The sequence below is a fragment of the Ranitomeya imitator genome, chromosome 8, assembly GCF_032444005.1.
Source record: "Ranitomeya imitator isolate aRanImi1 chromosome 8, aRanImi1.pri, whole genome shotgun sequence".
Taxonomy (NCBI): Eukaryota; Metazoa; Chordata; class Amphibia; order Anura; family Dendrobatidae; genus Ranitomeya; species Ranitomeya imitator.
In genome coordinates this window covers 34,811,964-34,831,041 of record NC_091289.1, presented here as the reverse complement: position 1 = coordinate 34,831,041, position 19,078 = coordinate 34,811,964, and the positions used below count along the sequence as shown (strand labels likewise).

Below are 19,078 nucleotides of genomic sequence, written 5' to 3'. Positions count from 1 at the left end.
AAAATCGTGAAAATTGACTTTATTAAAGAAAATTCCATTTCCCATTAAAAACTATTGAAAGTGACTGTTCCCCATTGGTTGTAATGGAGTAAAGATGGCCGCCATCCCCTGAGGTAATCACTTCATAACCGTTAGGCACGAGACTGTTAATTGAGCTACGCCATCACCTGAACCCCAGTCTAACTGAAAAACTTCAGAATCCGCCATTACAGAGCGCGGTGGGTGGGAGCAGCAGGGGGCGTGTCATTGTGGGCGGCACCAAGCTGAGCGCTCTGACGTCAGAGCAAGGGGAAAACCAATCCTGCTGCACAGCAGAACGAATCTACACTATCCCGACGGAAGCGGAGGACCGGAAGGGTCCAGATTAACTAAGGGGGCACAGTATGTCGCAGCACGGAGACGCCGCAGCAACGGGCGGCGCTAATGCAGCTGAAAGACAGAGTGTCGATAGAGCGTCTGGTAGCGCAGCGGTGCAAGGAGTGGCGCCCATCATGCCGGTGCTGATGCCATATACCCCAGGTGGCCCGTGGCTTCCAATGTATGAAGGTGAGCCTAATACCCTTGACGATTTCAGAGAAAAGATGCTGGCTCATTTTGACATGTTCCCTGTGGGTGAAGTTCAGCGTGTTAGTCTCCTGATGATGCAGTTAAGTGGCCATGCTAAGCGAGAAGTCACAGCATGGGCAGCTGATCTAAAAGGCACTGTTGAACGCATATTTGCTGGATTAAAAGCTACATTTGAAACCACTGCCAGCAGCAAAGCTAAAGTACGATTCTTTAATTGCAAACAAAAAGTTAATGAGGGCGTGAGAGACTTTGCCTTAAACCTGCAGGAAGCCCTTAAATCACTTACACTGGCTGAACCCATTTTTAACACCGGAGCGGATAAACTGCTAAGAGATCAATTTATTGAGGGACTCTACACCCCTTCTCACCGGGGGCATGTGAGCATGCTTGTTTTTAAGAACCCTGAATTGACATTTGCCCAATTAAAGGAGAGCGTTATACGTCTCCAGCTGGCAGAGGCACCTCGGGATCAGGATCCTGCGCAACTCATGGCAGAGGCTCCTCAACAACATGGAGTACCAGTGACATTAGCTATGTCCGGGGCCATTGCTAAGCCCCTGGGGCCCAGTACTAATGAGGCTCTTCAACAAAAGCTTGACTCTTTAACTGATGTTGTTGCTTCAATGGCTAAAACCATGCAGGAGATGAGAGGACCCAAGATGGAGTTGTCAAACCGTAGAGAAGGTGTTCCATGGATGAGACCCCGGAGATACCCGACATGGAGAGGACGACCCCGCGACCGCTACCAACCGGATGGACAGCCCATTTGCCGCCGTTGCCAGCAGCCAGGCCACTTTGCACGAGATTGTGATTTAAACGGGAATCCCCTGGGAATGCGGGCCGCTTCGCAGGAATGAACTTTCAAGGCCCAACACCCTGGCACGACAGGTACATCGGAGGACGACCCATTATCCCTATCGTGCTGGACTGAATGCCCCTCAACGCTTTGCTGGACACAGGTTCCCAGATTTCATCGATACCGTATATCCTTTATAAGAGGTACTGGGCTGATGCAGATATTGATAAAGGGCCCTCTGATGTTGAACTAGATATATGGGCCAGTAATGGTAAGTTGGTACCGAAACTAGGATTCAGGGAGATGACCATAAAGATTGGTAAAGTAGAATTGAAGAAACAGGGTATAATTGTTGTTGATGTTGACCGGCGGAACTGTGAACCAACTGTATTGATAGGAATGAATGTGTTAGAGAACTGCTTTGCCGACGTTATTTCTGTCTTACAGCAAATTGCTGAAACTGCCCAATCCTGCCAGCAGAGAGTTCTCCGGAGGGAAATAAAAGTATTGATGTTAAGGCAACAGGTAGAAGTTGCAGGTGGAGAAATCGGCAGTGTGAGGGTAAGTGATCCAACATCTATTGTAATCCCACCAAAAACAGAAATGCTGGTATGGTGTAGAGCAGCCATTGGTACTAAGGGACGAGATTATCAAGCCTTAATAGAACCAGTGTACACCGACAGCAGGCCCACTATACTCACAGCACGAGGGGTAGTCGAGGTACACCGGGGACGAGTGCCGGTACGACTTTTGAACTGTGGAGAGGAAGAGGTCACTTTGCCAAGGTATGCTACAATGGCAAAGCTATATACTGTTGACAACAATGCCATCACAACCATTGAGCCCTTAGAACCAACCTGTCAGGTGGAAGGCAACGGCTCAGACGGAGAATTGGAGGATTGGTGTCAACAGCTACACGTGGGCATAAATTCAACACCTACCCATCAAAAACAAGGGGTGTATAGGCTAGTGACGGAATATGAACAAGTCTTCAGTAAACACCCATTGGACTTCGGACGGATAGAAGTGGTAGAACACACAATCCCCACCAGTGACCATCCCCCAATAAAAGAAAGATATAGACCCATACCGCCCGCTCACTATCAATGTGCAAAAGATATGCTGAGGGAGATGAAACAGGCCGGGGTAATAAGAGACAGCTGTAGCCCCTGGGCGGCCCCTCTAGTGCTTGTCAAAAAAAAGGACGGAACCATGAGAATGTGCGTAGACTACCGGCGGATTAATAACATCACCCATAAAGACGCCTACCCCTTGCCTAGGATAGAAGAGTCCTTGACTGCTTTGAAATCTGCTAATTATTTTTCCACCTTAGACTTAACAAGCGGGTATTGGCAAGTCCCTGTGGCTGAGAGAGATAAGGAAAAGACGGCATTCACCACACCAATGGGTCTATGTGAATTTAATCGCATGCCATTCGGACTCTGCAACGCATACGGTACCTTCCAGCGGCTGCTGGAATACTGCCTCGGACACAAGAACTTCGAGACCGTCCTCCTGTACCTAGATGATGTGATCGTCTACTCAAAGACTTACGAACAACACTTAATAGACCTGGCAGAAGTGTTCGAAGCCTTATCCAGGTATGGCATGAAAATCAAGCCATCCAAATGTCACCTTCTCAAGCCAAAGGTACAGTACCTGGGACACATCGTGAGTTCGGAGGGAGTAGCACCGGATCCCGAGAAAATAACCGCCATAAGGGATTGGCCAAGACCTACCAGCGCAAAAGAAGTGAGGCAATTCCTGGGATTGGTGGGTTACTATCGCAGATTTATAAAAGGATTTACCAAATTGGCAGCACCCTTGCAAGACGCCTTGGTAGGGCAGACGAAGAAACCTTCAAACCGAAACCCTCCTTTTCAGTGGAACGATGAAAGGGAAGACTCCTTTGAACAACTAAAGAAGGCACTAACCGGAGAAGAGGTTCTGGCATACCCAGATTACCATCAACCTTTCATCCTCTACACCGATGCCAGTAATGTGGGACTAGGAGCGGTGCTGTCACAAAAGCAAGAAGGTCGGGAGAAAGTCATCGCCTTTGCAAGTAGAAAGCTCCGGCCTACTGAAAGAAATCCAGAAAATTACAGCTCCTTCAAATTGGAACTACTGGCAGTAGTTTGGGCTGTGACTGAACGTTTCAAACACTATCTGGCTGCTGCAGAATTTATTGTCTATACTGACAACAATCCGTTGACCCACCTGGACACAGCCAAATTAGGTGCGTTAGAACAGCGATGGATAGCCCGGTTATCTAATTACAACTTCAAGATCAAGTATCGAGCAGGTCGCAAGAATGGAAATGCCGATGCCCTATCCCGGATGCCACACTTGAGAGATGTAGAAGAAGAAACGGGGGAGCTTGAAGAAATTGAACTACCAGCCTTCCATCATCCCAAGGCAAAACATCATCAGTCAAGTACCTATCAGAAACAACAAGAGGTGAATTTTAATCCGTTAGCACACCATAGATGGGCTGACACCCAAGACAGCAATCCGGCTGTGAAGTTGGTGAAGGAACTGTTAACTGAGCAAAGTGCATATCCTGATGAGGATGCCCCAGAAGAGACGCATCAACTCTGGAAAGAGAGAGGCAAAATGTTCCTGTATCAAGGGAAGCTCTGTAGAAGGTACACCAATCCGAAAACACATGAATTGGTTTGGCAGATTATCGTGCCTAAACAAGATGTCAAGATGGTCCTCGAAGCTTACCATAATGGTGCTGGTCACTTCGGTTGGAAAAAGTTAGAAGTACTTCTAAGAGAAAGATTTTATTGGGTCGGGATGAGAAAATCAATCGAACAGTGGTGCAGAAATTGTGGCCCGTGCAACCTCAGAAGAAACGATCAAAAGAACCAAAGAGCACCACTGCAGCCCATAATCACCAAACAACCACTTGAACTTGTAGCCATGGACCACGTGAAGTTGACACCAAGCCGGTCCGGCTATGTCTATGCCTTGACCATCGTGGACCATTATTCACGCTTCTTGGTAGTAGTACCCGTAAAAGATCTGACAGCAAAAACAGCAGCCAAAGCGTTCCAAACGTACTTTTGTAGACCCCATGGATATCCGGAACAGGTTCTCACCGACCAAGGTACAGCCTTTGAATCAGAGATCTTCAGAGAATTCTGTAATATGTATGGTTGCAAAAAGATCCGGACGGCGGCCTATCATCCACAAACAAACCGCTTATGCGAGAAGATGAACCATATTGTAATAGAACTACTAAAGACTTTACCTGAGGCAGAAAGGAACCAATGGCCAGAGAAATTGCCTGACTTGGTGGATCTGTATAATCATGTCCCGGTGAGCTCCACCAATTGCACCCCAGCTTACCTTATGCGTGCAAGACCCGGCCAATTACCAATCGATCTAGAAATGGGAATTCTGAAACCAGACGCAGAAGTCCAAGACTCCAATTGGGATATCATACGGCAAAAGCAGTATCGCCAAGTGCAAGAGAGTGTGGAAAGAAGCCTTCAGCAAACTAGAGAAAGACAAGAGCGAACTTTCAACCAGAATGCTCTAGCGACCCCATTAAGACCGGGTGACCAAGTGCTCAAGAGAAAACGTTGAACCAATAAACTAGACAATCAGTGGGAAGCCGTACCCTACACAGTTTTACCAACAAGAATGGATAATCCTAAAATGTGTCTCATTAGCAAAAACGGAGGCTTAACATCTGTACTAGTGTCAAGAGACAATCTTAAATTATGTCCGGAAGCATTGAAAGAGCCAGACGTTGTCCAGCCAGAACCAGAAGTTATTCAACCCATACAGGTTCAACCAGTAAAGGAAAAAGAAGAGGAAGTGTATCACACCTGTATAGGAGACTTTCCCAAAACCCTACTAACATACCATGGTGCAGTAGTGGTTCCCATGGTGGCCTTTTACCCAACACCGAACCCAATACCAGAAGTCCCAAGACAGGAAGAGGCTGACCCCGTACTACAGGAGGTTCCAGGCCAGGAAGAACAGATTCCTGAAAAGAGTAATCCCATTCACGGTGGACTTGCCAACTCCATAGTCGTGGAATTATCTTTAGCAGAGCGGACAGATACTACATCCGCAGTAGACAGTAGTACACCACATGGAGAGATACCGCTGTTACGTAGATCACAGCGTAGTACCCAGGGTCAATTACCGGCCAGGTATGCGGATTACCAACTATAAAACTATAGTCATTGTTGTCATTCTGCAACGTTTAAGCCCAGTACCTACAGAGACTTGTCTGTATGAACTTCTTGCATATTCTTGAACTTTTTATCAGCCCGGAGGCACTAAATCAAAGCTCCGGAAAGACTGCTTTTTGAACTTTGCTTTTTGCTCTTTTTGAACTTTCTTTAGACGTTATAGTGATAACTCCGTTGGAAAAATGGAACTAAATTCTTGGACACAAAGTGCAGTGCCTTTCCTAGTACCTTCAAGGATAGAACTGTATTAATGGACGCTATTTGAAGTGACTTTTTACAGAACTCTATTTTTGTTTCCTTGAGTGGTTTTTGTAACTTTTCATTTTTAAGACTCTGTACATATTAATTGTTATTTCAAAATGTTATCGTCCCACAGTCCCGGAGTACTGTTCTTAACTAAGGGGGAATGTGGCACCCCTAGGGGTATTTGCCACAAATATAGTTACTGACACTGAATACAAATACTAAAATAGCAAGACTGCACTACCACCTCCAGCCAGAAGGGGGAGCTCCAGAGACTCCCCTTGATCCATTCTGGTCTGAGAGAAGAACTGGCAGTTGGGCTAAGGAGCTGAAAGTGAGAGGTCATACAGCTGAATTTCTAACAGCCCTATGACGGTTTCCAGGCCTAAATCACCGGCCTGAGGAGAAGAGGGATAGAGAAAAAGGACATTGTGACAACCGGGTAGCATTAATCACTACCCAGAACAGGCGCAAAGACGGATACCGGATCCGTGGCTGTATTCATTATATATAATACAGCAACCGGAAAACGTGAGGTGATATCAGCTTCACTAGGGCCGGACGCAGCAACAGACAGAGTTCAGCGGTACTCCTGGAGGGGGTAAGCCGATAAAAGGACTCGGGTTGCTCGTCGAACCAGGACCCGGAGGGGACAGATTGGGCCGGCAGCCAGTTCACATACAGCAGCAGGGCCACACAGAAATTGCGTACAATAAGAGGCGAAGACCCCGGCAGGGTCAAAGTAACTCAGAGTTCCCATACAGACTCCGGTGACAGGACTGGTTGTAAATCCTTTTATGTTAAAGTAAACTGGTTAAACGTTTCAGTGCCTCAGTCTTTCATTTGGACAATAGCCATCTATCCAGGATTGGGATCATCACCGCTGGGAGAACCTGCTGCTGATCAAGTAAGTGCCTGTCCCCTCACGATACCCCTTACACTGTGCATTGCCTGAGGCCACAGCACCGGGTCAAGCCACCCGTGACATCCCCCTCAAGAGACAGACCCCATTGGTCCGGTGCTGGGTACCCCGGTCTCTCGGGCGTCACACTGACATGTGCCCGTAATAGGCGCGGGCAGAATCGCGATCTGCCCGCACATATTAACTAGTTAAATGCCGCTGTCAAACGCAGACAGCGGCAATTAACTACCGCATCCGGCCGGGTGGCCGGAAATGACGTCATCGCCGACCCCCGTCACATGATCGGAGGTCGGCGATGCTTGTACATTGTAACCATAGAGGTCCTTGAGACCTCTATGGTTACTGATCGCCGGTGGCTGTGAGCGCCACCCTGTGGTCGGTGCTCACAGCACACCTCCATTTCTGCTACATAGCAGCGATCAGCAGATCGCTGCTATGTAGCAGAGGCGATCGCGTTGTTCCTGCTTCTAGCCTCCCATGGAGGCTATTGAAGCATGGCAAAAGTGAAAAAAAAAGTTGAAAAAAAAAAAAATGTTAAAAAAAAAAATATAAAAGTTTTAATCACCCCCCTTTTGCCCCAATCAAAATAAATCCATAAAAAAAATATCAAATCTACACATATTTGGTATCGCCGCGCTCAGAATCGCCCGATCTATCAATTAAAAAAAAGCATTAACCTGATCGCTAAACAGCGTAGCGGGAAAAAAATTAGAAATGCCAGAATTACGTTTTTTTGGTCGCCGCGACATTGCATTAAAATGCAACAACAGGCGATCAAAAGAACATATCTGCACCGAAATGCTATCATTAAAAACGTCATCTCGGCACGCAAAAAATAAGCCTTCAGCCGACCCCAGATCACGAAAAATGGAGACGCTACGAGTATCAGAAAATGGCGCAATTTTATTTTTTATTTTTTTTTTTTTAGCAAAGTTTGGAATTTTTTTTCACCACTTAGATAAAAAATAACCTAGTCATGTTTGGTGTCTATGAACTCGTACTGACCTGGAGAATCATAATGGCAGGTCAGTTTTAGCATTTAGTGAACCTAGCAAAAAAGCCAAACAAAAAACAAGTGTGGGACTGCACATTTTTTGCAATTTCACCGCACTTGGAATTTTTTTCCCGTTTTCTAGTACACGACATGCTAAAACCAATGATGTCGTTCAAAAGTACAACTCGTCCCGCAAAAAATAAGCCCTCACATGGCCAAATTGACGGAAAAATAAAAAAGTTATGGCTCTGGGAAGGAGGGGAGCGAAAAACGAACACGGAAAAACAAAAAATCCAAAGGTCACGAAGGGGTTAAATGACATGAGCTCACCTGAAAATCCTATCTTGGTGAGGATCATATTAACAATTTCTTTCACGTGCTGTCTGTTATATATGTCAGGAATGAGTAATATACACCGGTAATACTGGAAGAGATGTAAAAAAAAAAAAAAAAGTTAAAAAAAGGGTCAAAATGTATTAAAATATATTAAAATCAACTACATTTTTGGCTTGAAGCCGGCTTGTCAACCAAGTCAAGAAACTCACCAAATATTTTTTTTTTTTGCCGATATAACCCCCCTAATTCACACTACATTTCCCATGAAGCTTTTGGCTTTGGAGAGAAGAGTCATCATATAACTTCTATCTACTGGCATCAAGTTAGATAAACGATGAAAAAGCGCAATAGGGTCTTATCCAAGTATTAACCACCTTCACCAAATTGGGATTTGTTTTTGTTTTTTTGCTCCCCTTCTTCACAGATCCACAAGGACACAATTCTTTTTTCTCCATAAAAGTCTGTATATATTTAAAAAAAAAAAATCTTAATTTACTGATTCTTTTGCTAATTTTATTTAATAATGATATTTACGTGTTTTCTCTGTATATCCATTTTTTATGATTGAACTTTGTCCTCAACCAAATGTGATTGTATATCTCCACACCATGTAGCCTTTAATTTTTCATGTACTTAAACAACAAAAGCAACAGATGTCATTTAAGCGGTTATCGTAAAAAAGGAGTCCGAGTGGCTTGTCATTTATCAGCAGCGAAGAACACTTCCATCGCCCTTGGCACACTTGTACTGGAATCCAGTGATATACGTCAGGAAACAGCTGTTTTATATCATCAAAGCATGTGATATAACTTCAATTTGTTTCTCCTGCCTCCTGCTTGCCAAAGATTTCTACCTGTCAGCTCTAAACAGTGTGAAGCTGCATTTCACAGAATTTCTGCACACAGCACTTGAACGCACCTTCAAGTCTTTTGGTTGTATTTCCAGGAATTTTTGTATGACGTGAGTCCAGATAACTTCCAGGTCTGAAAGCACAGCTGTGAGCGAGCCCCCGGGTCCACCATGAATATTGAGTTGGCCTCGCCGAATTGGATAGTGAATATCATAGCCATCAGTGGGATTCACAAATAATGCCTGGTGGAAGAGAACAATGATTTACATGAAACAGACCAGTCACAGGTGCGATGTCAGAAAGACAGTGATGAAAACCAGAACCATTCTTTATGTTTTGAAAATTACAAAAAGGACAGGGTTGATGTGAAAGCTTGGGCACCCTTGGAGATTTGTGTGCTCAGATAAGGTCTGAAACCTTGGCCAAAGTTAATTAGCCTGTTAGGGTTATGGGTTGTTCACGATCATATTTAAGGTACCTTCACACATAACGATTTCGTTAACGATATCATTGCTTTTTGTGACGTAGCAACGATATCAATAACGAAATCGTTAAGCGTGACAGCGACCAACGATCAGGCCCCCGCTGGGAGATCATTGGTCGCTGGGAATGATCAGGACCTTTTTTTGGTCGCTGATCACCCGCTGTCATCGCTGGATCGGCGTGTGTGACGCCGATCCAGCAATGTGTTCACTGGTATCCAGGGTAAATATCGGGTTACTAAGCGTAGGGCCGCGCTTAGTAACCCGATATTTACCCTGGTTACCATTGTAAAAAAAAAAAAAAACAGTACATACTCACATTCCGATGTCTGTCACGTCCCCCGGGTTAAAACTGCTTTCGGCAGGAGCGCTGCTAATGCACGCGCTGCTGCCGAGAGCTTTCCCTGCACTGTGTCAGCACCGGCCGGCCATAAAGCAAAGCACAGCGGTGACGTCACCGCTGCTTTACGGCTGGCGCTGACAGTGCAGGGAAAGCTCTCGCCGGGGGACGTGACAGACATCGGAATGTGAGTATGTACGTTTTTTGTTTTTTTTTTAACTTTTACAATGGTAACCAGGGTAAATATCGGGTTAGTAAGCGCGGCACTGCTTGAGCGAAACGGATCGGACAAATTCAAAAGTCGCCGACTTTTGGCAAAGTCAGGTTTCATGAAACCCGACCCTAGTGTGGGATCGGCCACTGCTGGATGTCCTCATATGAACTAGAGCCTGGGAACTTTTCAGAATATTTTCCCAGGCTCGAGTTCATATGAAGACATCCAGCAGAGGGCGCATCACCAGGACTGAAGGTAAATACAGGTCACTGACCTACATTCCATTCATTTGCAGGGGTTTTACTGGCATGAGCACAGCTGCATTAGCAGGCTCCTGCTTGTAAAATTATTTAACCCCTTCAGATGGATTTACAGTGTGGGACGATCGGAAGGTATGGGATATTGTTTTTTTTTTTATTTCACCTTTTTTACAGAGTGAGGGTCTTCAGGTGGATTACCAGTATAATAAACTATTCCAACAACCTGTGTGTTTATTTCATTAAAAGACTTTGTAATAATGTGTGTGTGTGGTTTTTAACCACTCAATACTATTGGATTAATAATGGATAGGTGTCAGAATTGACGCCTCTCCATTATTAATCTGGCTTAATTCACCTTACAATAGAAAATGGCGGGGGAAAGGAATCAGGTGGCGCAAGTAACAAATTGCTGTGGCATGAGGCTGTGGCACTTCATGCCACAGCTATTTGTTACTTACACCACCTGATATGGGGCATATACTATGGAGCATCTTATGGAGCAGCGTATGGGGCATATGGATGGGAGCAGCAAATTAAAGAACGGTGGCGCAGGATGGGAGCAGCACATGACAGAACGGGGGTGCAGGATGGCAGCAGCACATGATAGGATGGGGGCGCAGGATGGCAGCAGCACATGACAGGATGGGGGCGCAGGATGGCAGCAGCACATGACAGGATGGGGGCACAGGATGGCAGCAGCACATGACAGGATGGGGGCGCAGGATGGGAGCAGCAAATGACAGAATGGAGGCGCAGGATGGGAGCAGCACATAACAGAACGGGGGGAGCAGGATGGAGCAGCACATGACAGGATGGGGGCGCAGGATGGAGCAAGCACATACCAGGATGGAGACCATATACCAATATAAATGCTCGCCACCCGGGCGTAGAACGGGTTCAATAGTGTGTATATGTATATATATATATATATATATATATATATATATATATATATATATATATATATATATATATATATATATATATATATATATATATATATTTATTTACACACACACACACAGTAGGATGCCATACGGATTACATACGGAGGATGCCATGCGCAAAATACGCTGACACACCCTGCCTTGGGGACTTTTCTGCGTATGACGGCCATAAATTACGGACCGTATTTTTAGACGCTGAGTGTGAGGCCGGCCTTATGGATAGCTAATGACTTGTTTTCACCAAATTATCCCTTTAATTATGAAAGGTAAAGCTGAAAGAGATGCAAGATGTGCAGTGTGTAAAGTTTTGGTCGAGGATTGGAAAAAAATATGGTGGCTGCTTTCTTTCACAAACAGCGCCCCACTGATGCATTGGTTGAGTTTAGTATTGCAGTCCGGGACCATAAATGTGAAAATGGCTGAGCTCGCAATACCACACACCTGCTGACAGGTGTGGAGCCGTTTTTTTGTTATTTGAAAGTCCCCCCTACAAATTAGACTAAAATCAGCGGAACTCCTGACTCTCCCACAACAGATGATGCCGGGGGAGGGAAGGATCCGGCCTGTCGAATCTCAGCGGCTCATCCTATTATTCTCCATAAGATAAGAAACTGCCAGAAAAGCACAACAGCGCCTCTTTAGGTACCGTCACACATAACGATATCATTAACGATATCGTTAAGGAAATCGTTATGTGTGACCGCGACCAACGATCAGGCCCCTGCTGGGAGATCGTTGGTCGCTGAGGAAAGTCCAGCACTTTATTTTGTCGCTGGATCACCCGCTGACATCGCTGGATCGGCGTGTGTGACGCCGATCCAGCGATGTCTTCACTGGTAACCAGGGTAAACATCGGGTAACTAAGCGCAGGGCCGCGCTTAGTAACCTGATGTTTACCCTGGTTACCAGCGTTAACGTAAAAAAAAACCAAACACTACATACTTACCTTCCGTGTCTGTCCCCGGCGCTCTGCTTCCCTGCACTGGCTGTGAGCGCCGGCCAGGCGGAAAGCACAGCGGTGACGTCACCGCTCTGCTTTCCGGCTGACCGGCGCTGACAGTGCAGAGGAAAACAGGATTTTTGGTTGCTTACCGTAAAATCTGTTTCTTGAAGCCTCCATTGGGGGACACAGGAACCATGGGTGTATGCTGCTGCCACTATGCAAATAAAAAAGTTAGCTCCTCCTCTGCAGTGTACACCCCACCGACTGGCATTATACTCTTCAGTTAGTGAGAAAGCAGTAGGAGAAAGAACAAGGTTGAAAAACCATAACCACAAACTTGAGAACTGTAAACATGAGAACAGTCAGAGAACATATAACAAAAACATTGGGAGGGAGCTGTGTCCCCCAATGGAGGCTTCAAGAAACAGATTTTACGGTAAGCAACCAAAAATCCTGTTTTCTTTATCGCCTCTCATTAGGGGACACAGGAACCATGGGACGTCCCAAAGCAGTCCCAAGGGCGGGAAAAACAGACTTCCATCAGGTCAGAGGACTCACCACTGCCGCCTGCAGGATCCTTCTGCCTAGGCTGGCGTCCGCCGATGCGTAGGTATGGACCTTGTAAAATTTGGCGAACGTGTGGATGGAAGACCAAGTTGCCGCTTTGCACAGCTGTAGGGCGGAAGCCCTGTGGTGCACCGCCCAGGAGGCGCCGACTGCCCGGGTAGAGTGAGCCTTAATCCCAGGAGGGGGCACTCTGTTCTTGACCCGGTAAGCCTCCAAGATTGCCATTCTGATCCATCGAGCAATAGTCGCTTTAGAAGCCGGCTGGCCTCTGCGCGTGCCATCAGGAATGACGAAAAAGGAATCCGTCTTCCGGAAAGTGGACGTTCTGTCCAGATAGATCCTCACAGCCCTGACAAGGTCCAGCTTGTTCAATGATCGCTCCAGAGGATGAGTCGGAGCTGGACAAAAGGAAGGTAGAACGATGTCCTCGTTGAGGTGGAAGGTGGAAACCACCTTAGGAAGAAAAGAAGGTGGGGGCCGGAAGACCACCTTGTCCTGGTGAATGACCAAAAACGGAGGACGGCAAGACAGGGCCGCCAGCTCGGAAACGCGGCGAATGGACGTGATGGCCACAAGAAAGGCTACCTTCCATGATAAAACTGATAGAGGAATCTCCCTAAGAGGTTCAAAGGGAGAAACCTTCAGACCGTCCAGTACCAGGTTTAGGTCCCATGCCTCCACAGGGGCCCTGTACGGCGGGACGGCGTGGGCTACCCCCTGAAAGAAGGTCTTAACCTGTGGCCGAGAGGCCAAGGTCTTCTGAAAGAGGATGGAAAGCGCAGAGACCTGACCCTTCAGGGAACTAAGAGCCAGGCCCGAATCCAGTCCTGCCTGAAGGAAGGCCAAAAGAGAAGGCAGGGAAAAAACCATAGGCGGAACGCGGTTGGACTCGCACCAACGGAAGTAGGCCTTCCAGGTGCAGTAGTAGATCCTGGAAGACGAAGGCTTCCGAGCCTGAATCATGGTGTGAATCACCCGGTCCGAAAGGCCGGACGCTCTTAAAACCGCGGTCTCAACAGCCACGCCGTTAAACTGAGCGACCGAGAATTCGGGTGGCAGATCGGACCCTGGGACAGATCGGGCCTGTCTGGAAGGCGCCAGGGAGCGTCCGCGAGAAGGTTGACGAGCTCCGCGAACCAAGCTCTCCTGGGCCAATCCGGGGCGATCAGGATGACCGGCACCCCTTCCGCTTTGATCTTCTTTAACAGTTTGGGAAGTAACGGAAGGGGTGGGAACAGGTAGGGCAGCTCGAACTGTGACCAAGGAATGGCCAGAGCATCGGCGCCCACTGCGAGAGGATCGCGGGACCTGGAGACGAACTGTGGAACCTTCCTGTTGACTCGGGACGCCGTGAGATCCACATCCGGAGTTCCCCATCGAAGACAAATCTGATGGAAGACCTCCGGATGCAAGGACCATTCCCCTGCCGCGAGGCCCTCGTGGCTGAGGAAGTCGGCGGCCCAGTTTTCCACGCCGGGGATATGCACCGCGGATATCACCGGAACCGTTGCCTCTGCCCAAAGGAGGATCTTGGATACCTCGGCAAGGGCCAAGGAGCTCCGAGTCCCCCCCTGATGGTTGACATATGCCACAGCCGTGGCGTTGTCCGTCTGGATCCGGACTGGAAGGCCCCTGAGGATCCCTTCCCAGTGGCGGAGGGACAGGAAGATGGCCCGAATTTCGAGGACGTTGATCGGCAGAGATGACTCCTGCAGCGACCAGCGGCCCTGGACCGTCAGGTGGCGAAAAACCGCACCCCAGCCGAGCAAGCTGGCGTCCGTTGTCACCACCTGCCAGTGAACCGGAAGGAAGGACCTGCCCTGGGAGATGAGAGGTGACGTCAGCCACCAGTTGAGAGACCGCCTGACCCGAACGGAGAGTTTGATCGGTCGATCCAGGGAGAAGACCGACCTGTCCCACTGAGACAGAATGGCTTGCTGAAGGGGTCGCAAATGGAATTGGGCGAAGGGAATCGCTTCCAATGTAGCTACCATCCTCCCCAGAACCTTCATGGCCGAACGGAGGGAGGGAGGGAGGTCGAGGACCCTGGAGCAAGCGTATGTCCCGACAGAGAGTGGATCTCTTGTCTGTGGGAAGGAAGACTCTGCTCTGACGAGTATCGAAAAGCATGCCCAGAAAGATGATGCGCTGAGAAGGAATAAGGCAGGACTTCTTCCGGTTTACCAGCCACCCGAAACGGGCTAAGGTGTCGAGAACAATGGACAGGCTTTCGTGGGCCTGAGCGAAGGACGGAGCCTTGATGAGGATGTCGTCGAGATATGGAAATAGGACCAAGCCTCTGACTCTCAAGATGGCCATCAGCGCCGCCATGATCTTTGTGAACACTCTTGGCGCGGTTGCGATACCGAACGGCAGAGCGACAAACTGAATATGATCTCGTTGCACTGCGAAGCGCAGGAAACGGTGATGTCCGGGAAATATCGGGACATGGAGGTAGGCGTCCTGGATATCTATTGAGCATAGAAACTCCTGAGCCTCCATGGAAGCAATTACTGAACGAAGGGATTCCATCCTGAAGTGTCTCAGGCGGACTCTCCTGTTCAGCAATTTGAGGTCCAGAATGGGGCGAACTTTGCCGTCTTTTTTCGGTACCACAAAAAGATTCGAGTAGAAACCCGTGAAGCGTTCTTTTTCTGGGACGGGAACGATTACCCCGGATTTGAGCAGAGAAGCGATGGCTGAGAAGAAGCCCGGAACTAGAGCGGGGGGCTCTTGGAGGACGGGATTGGAAGAAACGATCCCGAGGTCGGGAAGCGAATTCTATTTTGTATCCCGAGGATACAACTTCCCTGACCCATGCATCCTCTACTGCGGAAATCCAGACGTCCCTGAAAAGGAGAAGACGGCCGCCCAATCTGGGAGTTGGGCTGGAGTCTTGCCGAGAGTCATGCCGAGGTGGATCTTCCAGTCCTGGGCCTGGAGGATCTACCCTGGGAGAAACGAGGATGCCAGGACGGAGTGGGCCTAAAGGACACCGCCTTCTTCTCTTGACGTGCCTGTGGCCTCTGTTGCTGCTGGGAAAAGGAGTTTGACGCAGCGAAGCGACGAAAAGGCCGAAAGAACGAAACTGTCGTCTAGGAGGAGGGCGACGAGGCTTAGCCTGGGGGAGAAGAGAACTTGTACCCCCGGTGGCGTCCTTAATTATTTGGTCCAGCTGGGAACCAAATAGGCGAGAGCCCTGGAAGGGCAGACTAGTGAGGGACTTTTTGGAGGACAAGTCCGCCTGCCAGGCCTTGAGCCAAACGGTCCGGCGGATGGCAACGGCATTGCTGGAAGCTTGAGCCGCACAAGACGCGACATCCAGGGAGGCGGAAACCAGGTATTCACCAGCGTGGGAAATCTGGTTGGCAAGTTCCGCTAATTGCGCGGGAGGCGCCCCATCCAGGATACCTCGCCGAAGATCCTTGGCCCATTTTGAGATGGATTTTGAAGCCCAAGTGGACGCAAAAGCTGGACATAGAGCCACTGAAGCCGCTTCAAAAGCAGATTTCGCGAAGGATTCTATAACTCTATCGTTAGAATCCTTCAGAGATGCTCCGCCGGACAGAGGAAGCACCGTGTTGGTGGACAGCCTGGAAACAGGGGGGTCCACCGAGGGAGAGGCCGTCCAATTGGCGGTAAGTTCTGGAGGAAAAGGATATAACACACCCAGGCGTTTTCCCCTCTGAAAACGCCTAGTGGGGTTCTCTCTCTCTCTGGACACGATTTCCTCGAATTCAGGATGAGGAGCGAAAAATTTTGAAGGTGGTTTGGCCCGTCTAAACGAAACCACCTGATCTGCGGGTTCCGTAGAGGGATCCTTGATGCCACATGTTTGGTTTATTGCCCCAATGAGGTTCTGGACCGTCTCACTCATGGTGGCGATTTGGCTAGGATCCAGCTCCGAAGTATCCTCCGAAGGCGCATCAGATAATGCCTCGCCTGACTCAGGGGAGGAGGATCGGTGGGACACCAACCGCGGGGGAGGGCCGAGCGGCGAGATGGAGCGCGAAGAGGACTCAGACCGACGTTCCTGTCTGGACCTTTTGTGGCTTATCAAGGAGAGCTCTGGCGGCGGTTCCTGTGACCCGCTGGCAACGGCCGGGGTCTGCAGGGGTAACCGATCCAGCGCGGACACCAGGGTTTGAGATACCCGTGTTAAAATCGGCCACCGATTGTGACAGAGAGGCGGCCCATCCTGGGATGGGGGGGATCACTCTCGGGCGGAACAGCCGGGGGATCCTGGGCGGTGGGAACAATCGGGTTGCTGCAGGACTGACACAGCGGGGAGGACTGACCTGAGGGAAGTTTGCTGTTACAGGACGAACAAGCAAAGTACGTGACTAAGGCAGAAGAAGAAGTAGGGGGGTGAGAGCAGCCCCCTTTAGAGGTAGACATTTTGAGAGGTCCTCTGAAGATGCCAGTGGGTTAGGGGACAGTGGGGCAGAGGGGGGTGTCAGTCTGCAGTGCAGCTACTCACGGGCCCGTCCTGGAAGATGTCCCACTTGCCGGAGGAGAACTCCTGCCCTGAGGTGCTGGATTCTGTGCAGATCTTGTGCCCACGGAGGATGCAGTGGCGAAGGTGTGGGGCGCGCTGCGTGAGCTCCTGCAGCTAAGAAGCGGCGAGCACACACAGACGCTGTCCCTGGAGGACGGGGGCGGAGCCAGACAGGGGGGCGCCGATGAGCAGGCACAGTATGTCGGGCGGGAAAAAAGCCCGCCCGATGAAGAAGGAAGTGGGCGGAGCGCGGCACCGGAAGTAGGCCCCGGGAAAAGCCGGGGCCTAAATTAGAAGCCGGTGCCCGCTGAGAAGAACCCCCGCGGCGCAGACACTGCCCGGCAGAGCGGCGCTGAAGCCGCCGCATGAAAGAGGGAGAGCGCTGCCGCCGGAAAAGAGTCGCCGGAGTAGGCCCCGGAAAAGCCGGGGCCTAAATTTGGAGCCGGTGACCGGAGAGAAGATCCCCGCGGCGCAGACGCTGCCCGGCAGAGCGGCGCGGCAGCCGCCGCATATAAGAGAGGGAGCGCTGCCGCCGGTGAAGAATCGCCGGAGTAGGCCCCAGCTGGCTGTGGAGGTGAGCGCCGCCGGAGAGGCCGCCGCATAGAACGCTGAGGGGGGGAACGCTGAGGGCAGCTGGTACGCCGCAAGTAGGCCCCGGGAAAGGCTGGGGCCTAAATTAGGAGCCAGCGACCGCTGAAGGAAAACTGCAGGCAGGAGTGTGCCGCAAGCAGGCCCCGGGAGGCCGGGGCCTGAAGGAAGAACGGCGACCGCTGGAGGAACGCGGTGGGGCATGGAAAGGTAGCCACCGCGCAGGGAACGGGGAAAGTGCTGCAAATGCAGCGATGACCCGCGCTGAGTCCTGGGAACCCCTTTAGAAATACTCACCTAGTAAAATCCCCCGTCGTCTGCTACTAACCTTGAGAAGGTATCAGACGTCCATAGGAGCTGCTGATGGACGTCCTCATCTCCTCCGACTGACAGGCTCTGGTGGGCGAGTGGGTGGGGGACGGGCCAGGACCGGACTTCTGAGCACGCTTGTGTGCCAGGCTCTTGGTCCTGCTGAGGGATCTATGAGGATACGGGGTGGCAGTACACGCCGTACTCATAGTCCGCTTGAGGGACTACCGGTGTGACCGCTCACCCTGTATCCCATCCGGAAAAAACCTGAAAAGAAACGACGCACATTGAGGTAGATAAGGGTCTAAAGAAAGACCCGTGTCCTGTTGTGAGTTCTGTTTTTGGGCTCCCTCTGGTGGTTACTGATGGTACTGGGTGATTTGTGTTCTCCTGTCTCTGGTGTCCACCTGTTCTATTAGGATTTGGGAGTTTCCTATTTAACCGGGCTTTCTTGTCATTTCCCCGCCGGCTATCAAGGTTATCAGAGTGTTTTGTTACCTCAGCTTCTGGCTTCAGTATTCTTCAGGACAAGCTAAGTTTTTGATTTTCTTGTTCCACGTTTTGATTTATTTTTGTCTTGTCCAGCTTGCATATAATTGTTTCTTTGCTGCTGGTTGCTCTAGCGGGCTGTAATTGCTCCTCATGTTCCATGAGTTGGAACATGAGTTCAAGTAATTACAGGATGGTTTTTTTGAAGGGTTTTTTGCTGACCGCGCAGTTTACTTTTGTATCCTCTGCTATCTAGTTTTAGCGGGCCTCATTTTGCTGAATCTTATTTCATACTGTGTATGTGCCTTCCTCTCATTTCACCGTCATTATATGTGGGGGGCTGCTATTTCTGTGGGGTATTTCTCTGGAGGCAAGAGAGGTCTGTGTTTCTTCTAATAGGGGAAGTTAGATCTTCGGCTGGTGCGAGACGTCTAGGATCAATGTAGGCACGTTCCCCGGCTATTGTTATTTGTGTGTTCAGGTTTAGGGTCGCGGTCAGCTCAGGTTCCATCACCCTAG

The 19,078-nt window shown here is 49.4% G+C and overlaps 1 protein-coding gene across 2 annotated transcripts in view; it reads right to left on the bottom strand.

Annotated features, from left to right (window-relative positions):
* ACTR8 (actin related protein 8) overlaps window positions 1-19,078 on the bottom strand; it is a 65,887-nt gene that overhangs the window by 39,907 nt on the left and 6,902 nt on the right. For both annotated transcript variants that reach the window (XM_069736705.1, XM_069736706.1), the window contains 2 exons: window positions 8,991-9,164; window positions 8,067-8,160 (listed from right to left, as the gene is read on the bottom strand). In XM_069736705.1, coding sequence (XP_069592806.1) covers window positions 8,067-8,160; window positions 8,991-9,164 — 268 coding nt within the window. The remainder of the gene's footprint in view (window positions 1-8,066; window positions 8,161-8,990; window positions 9,165-19,078) is intronic.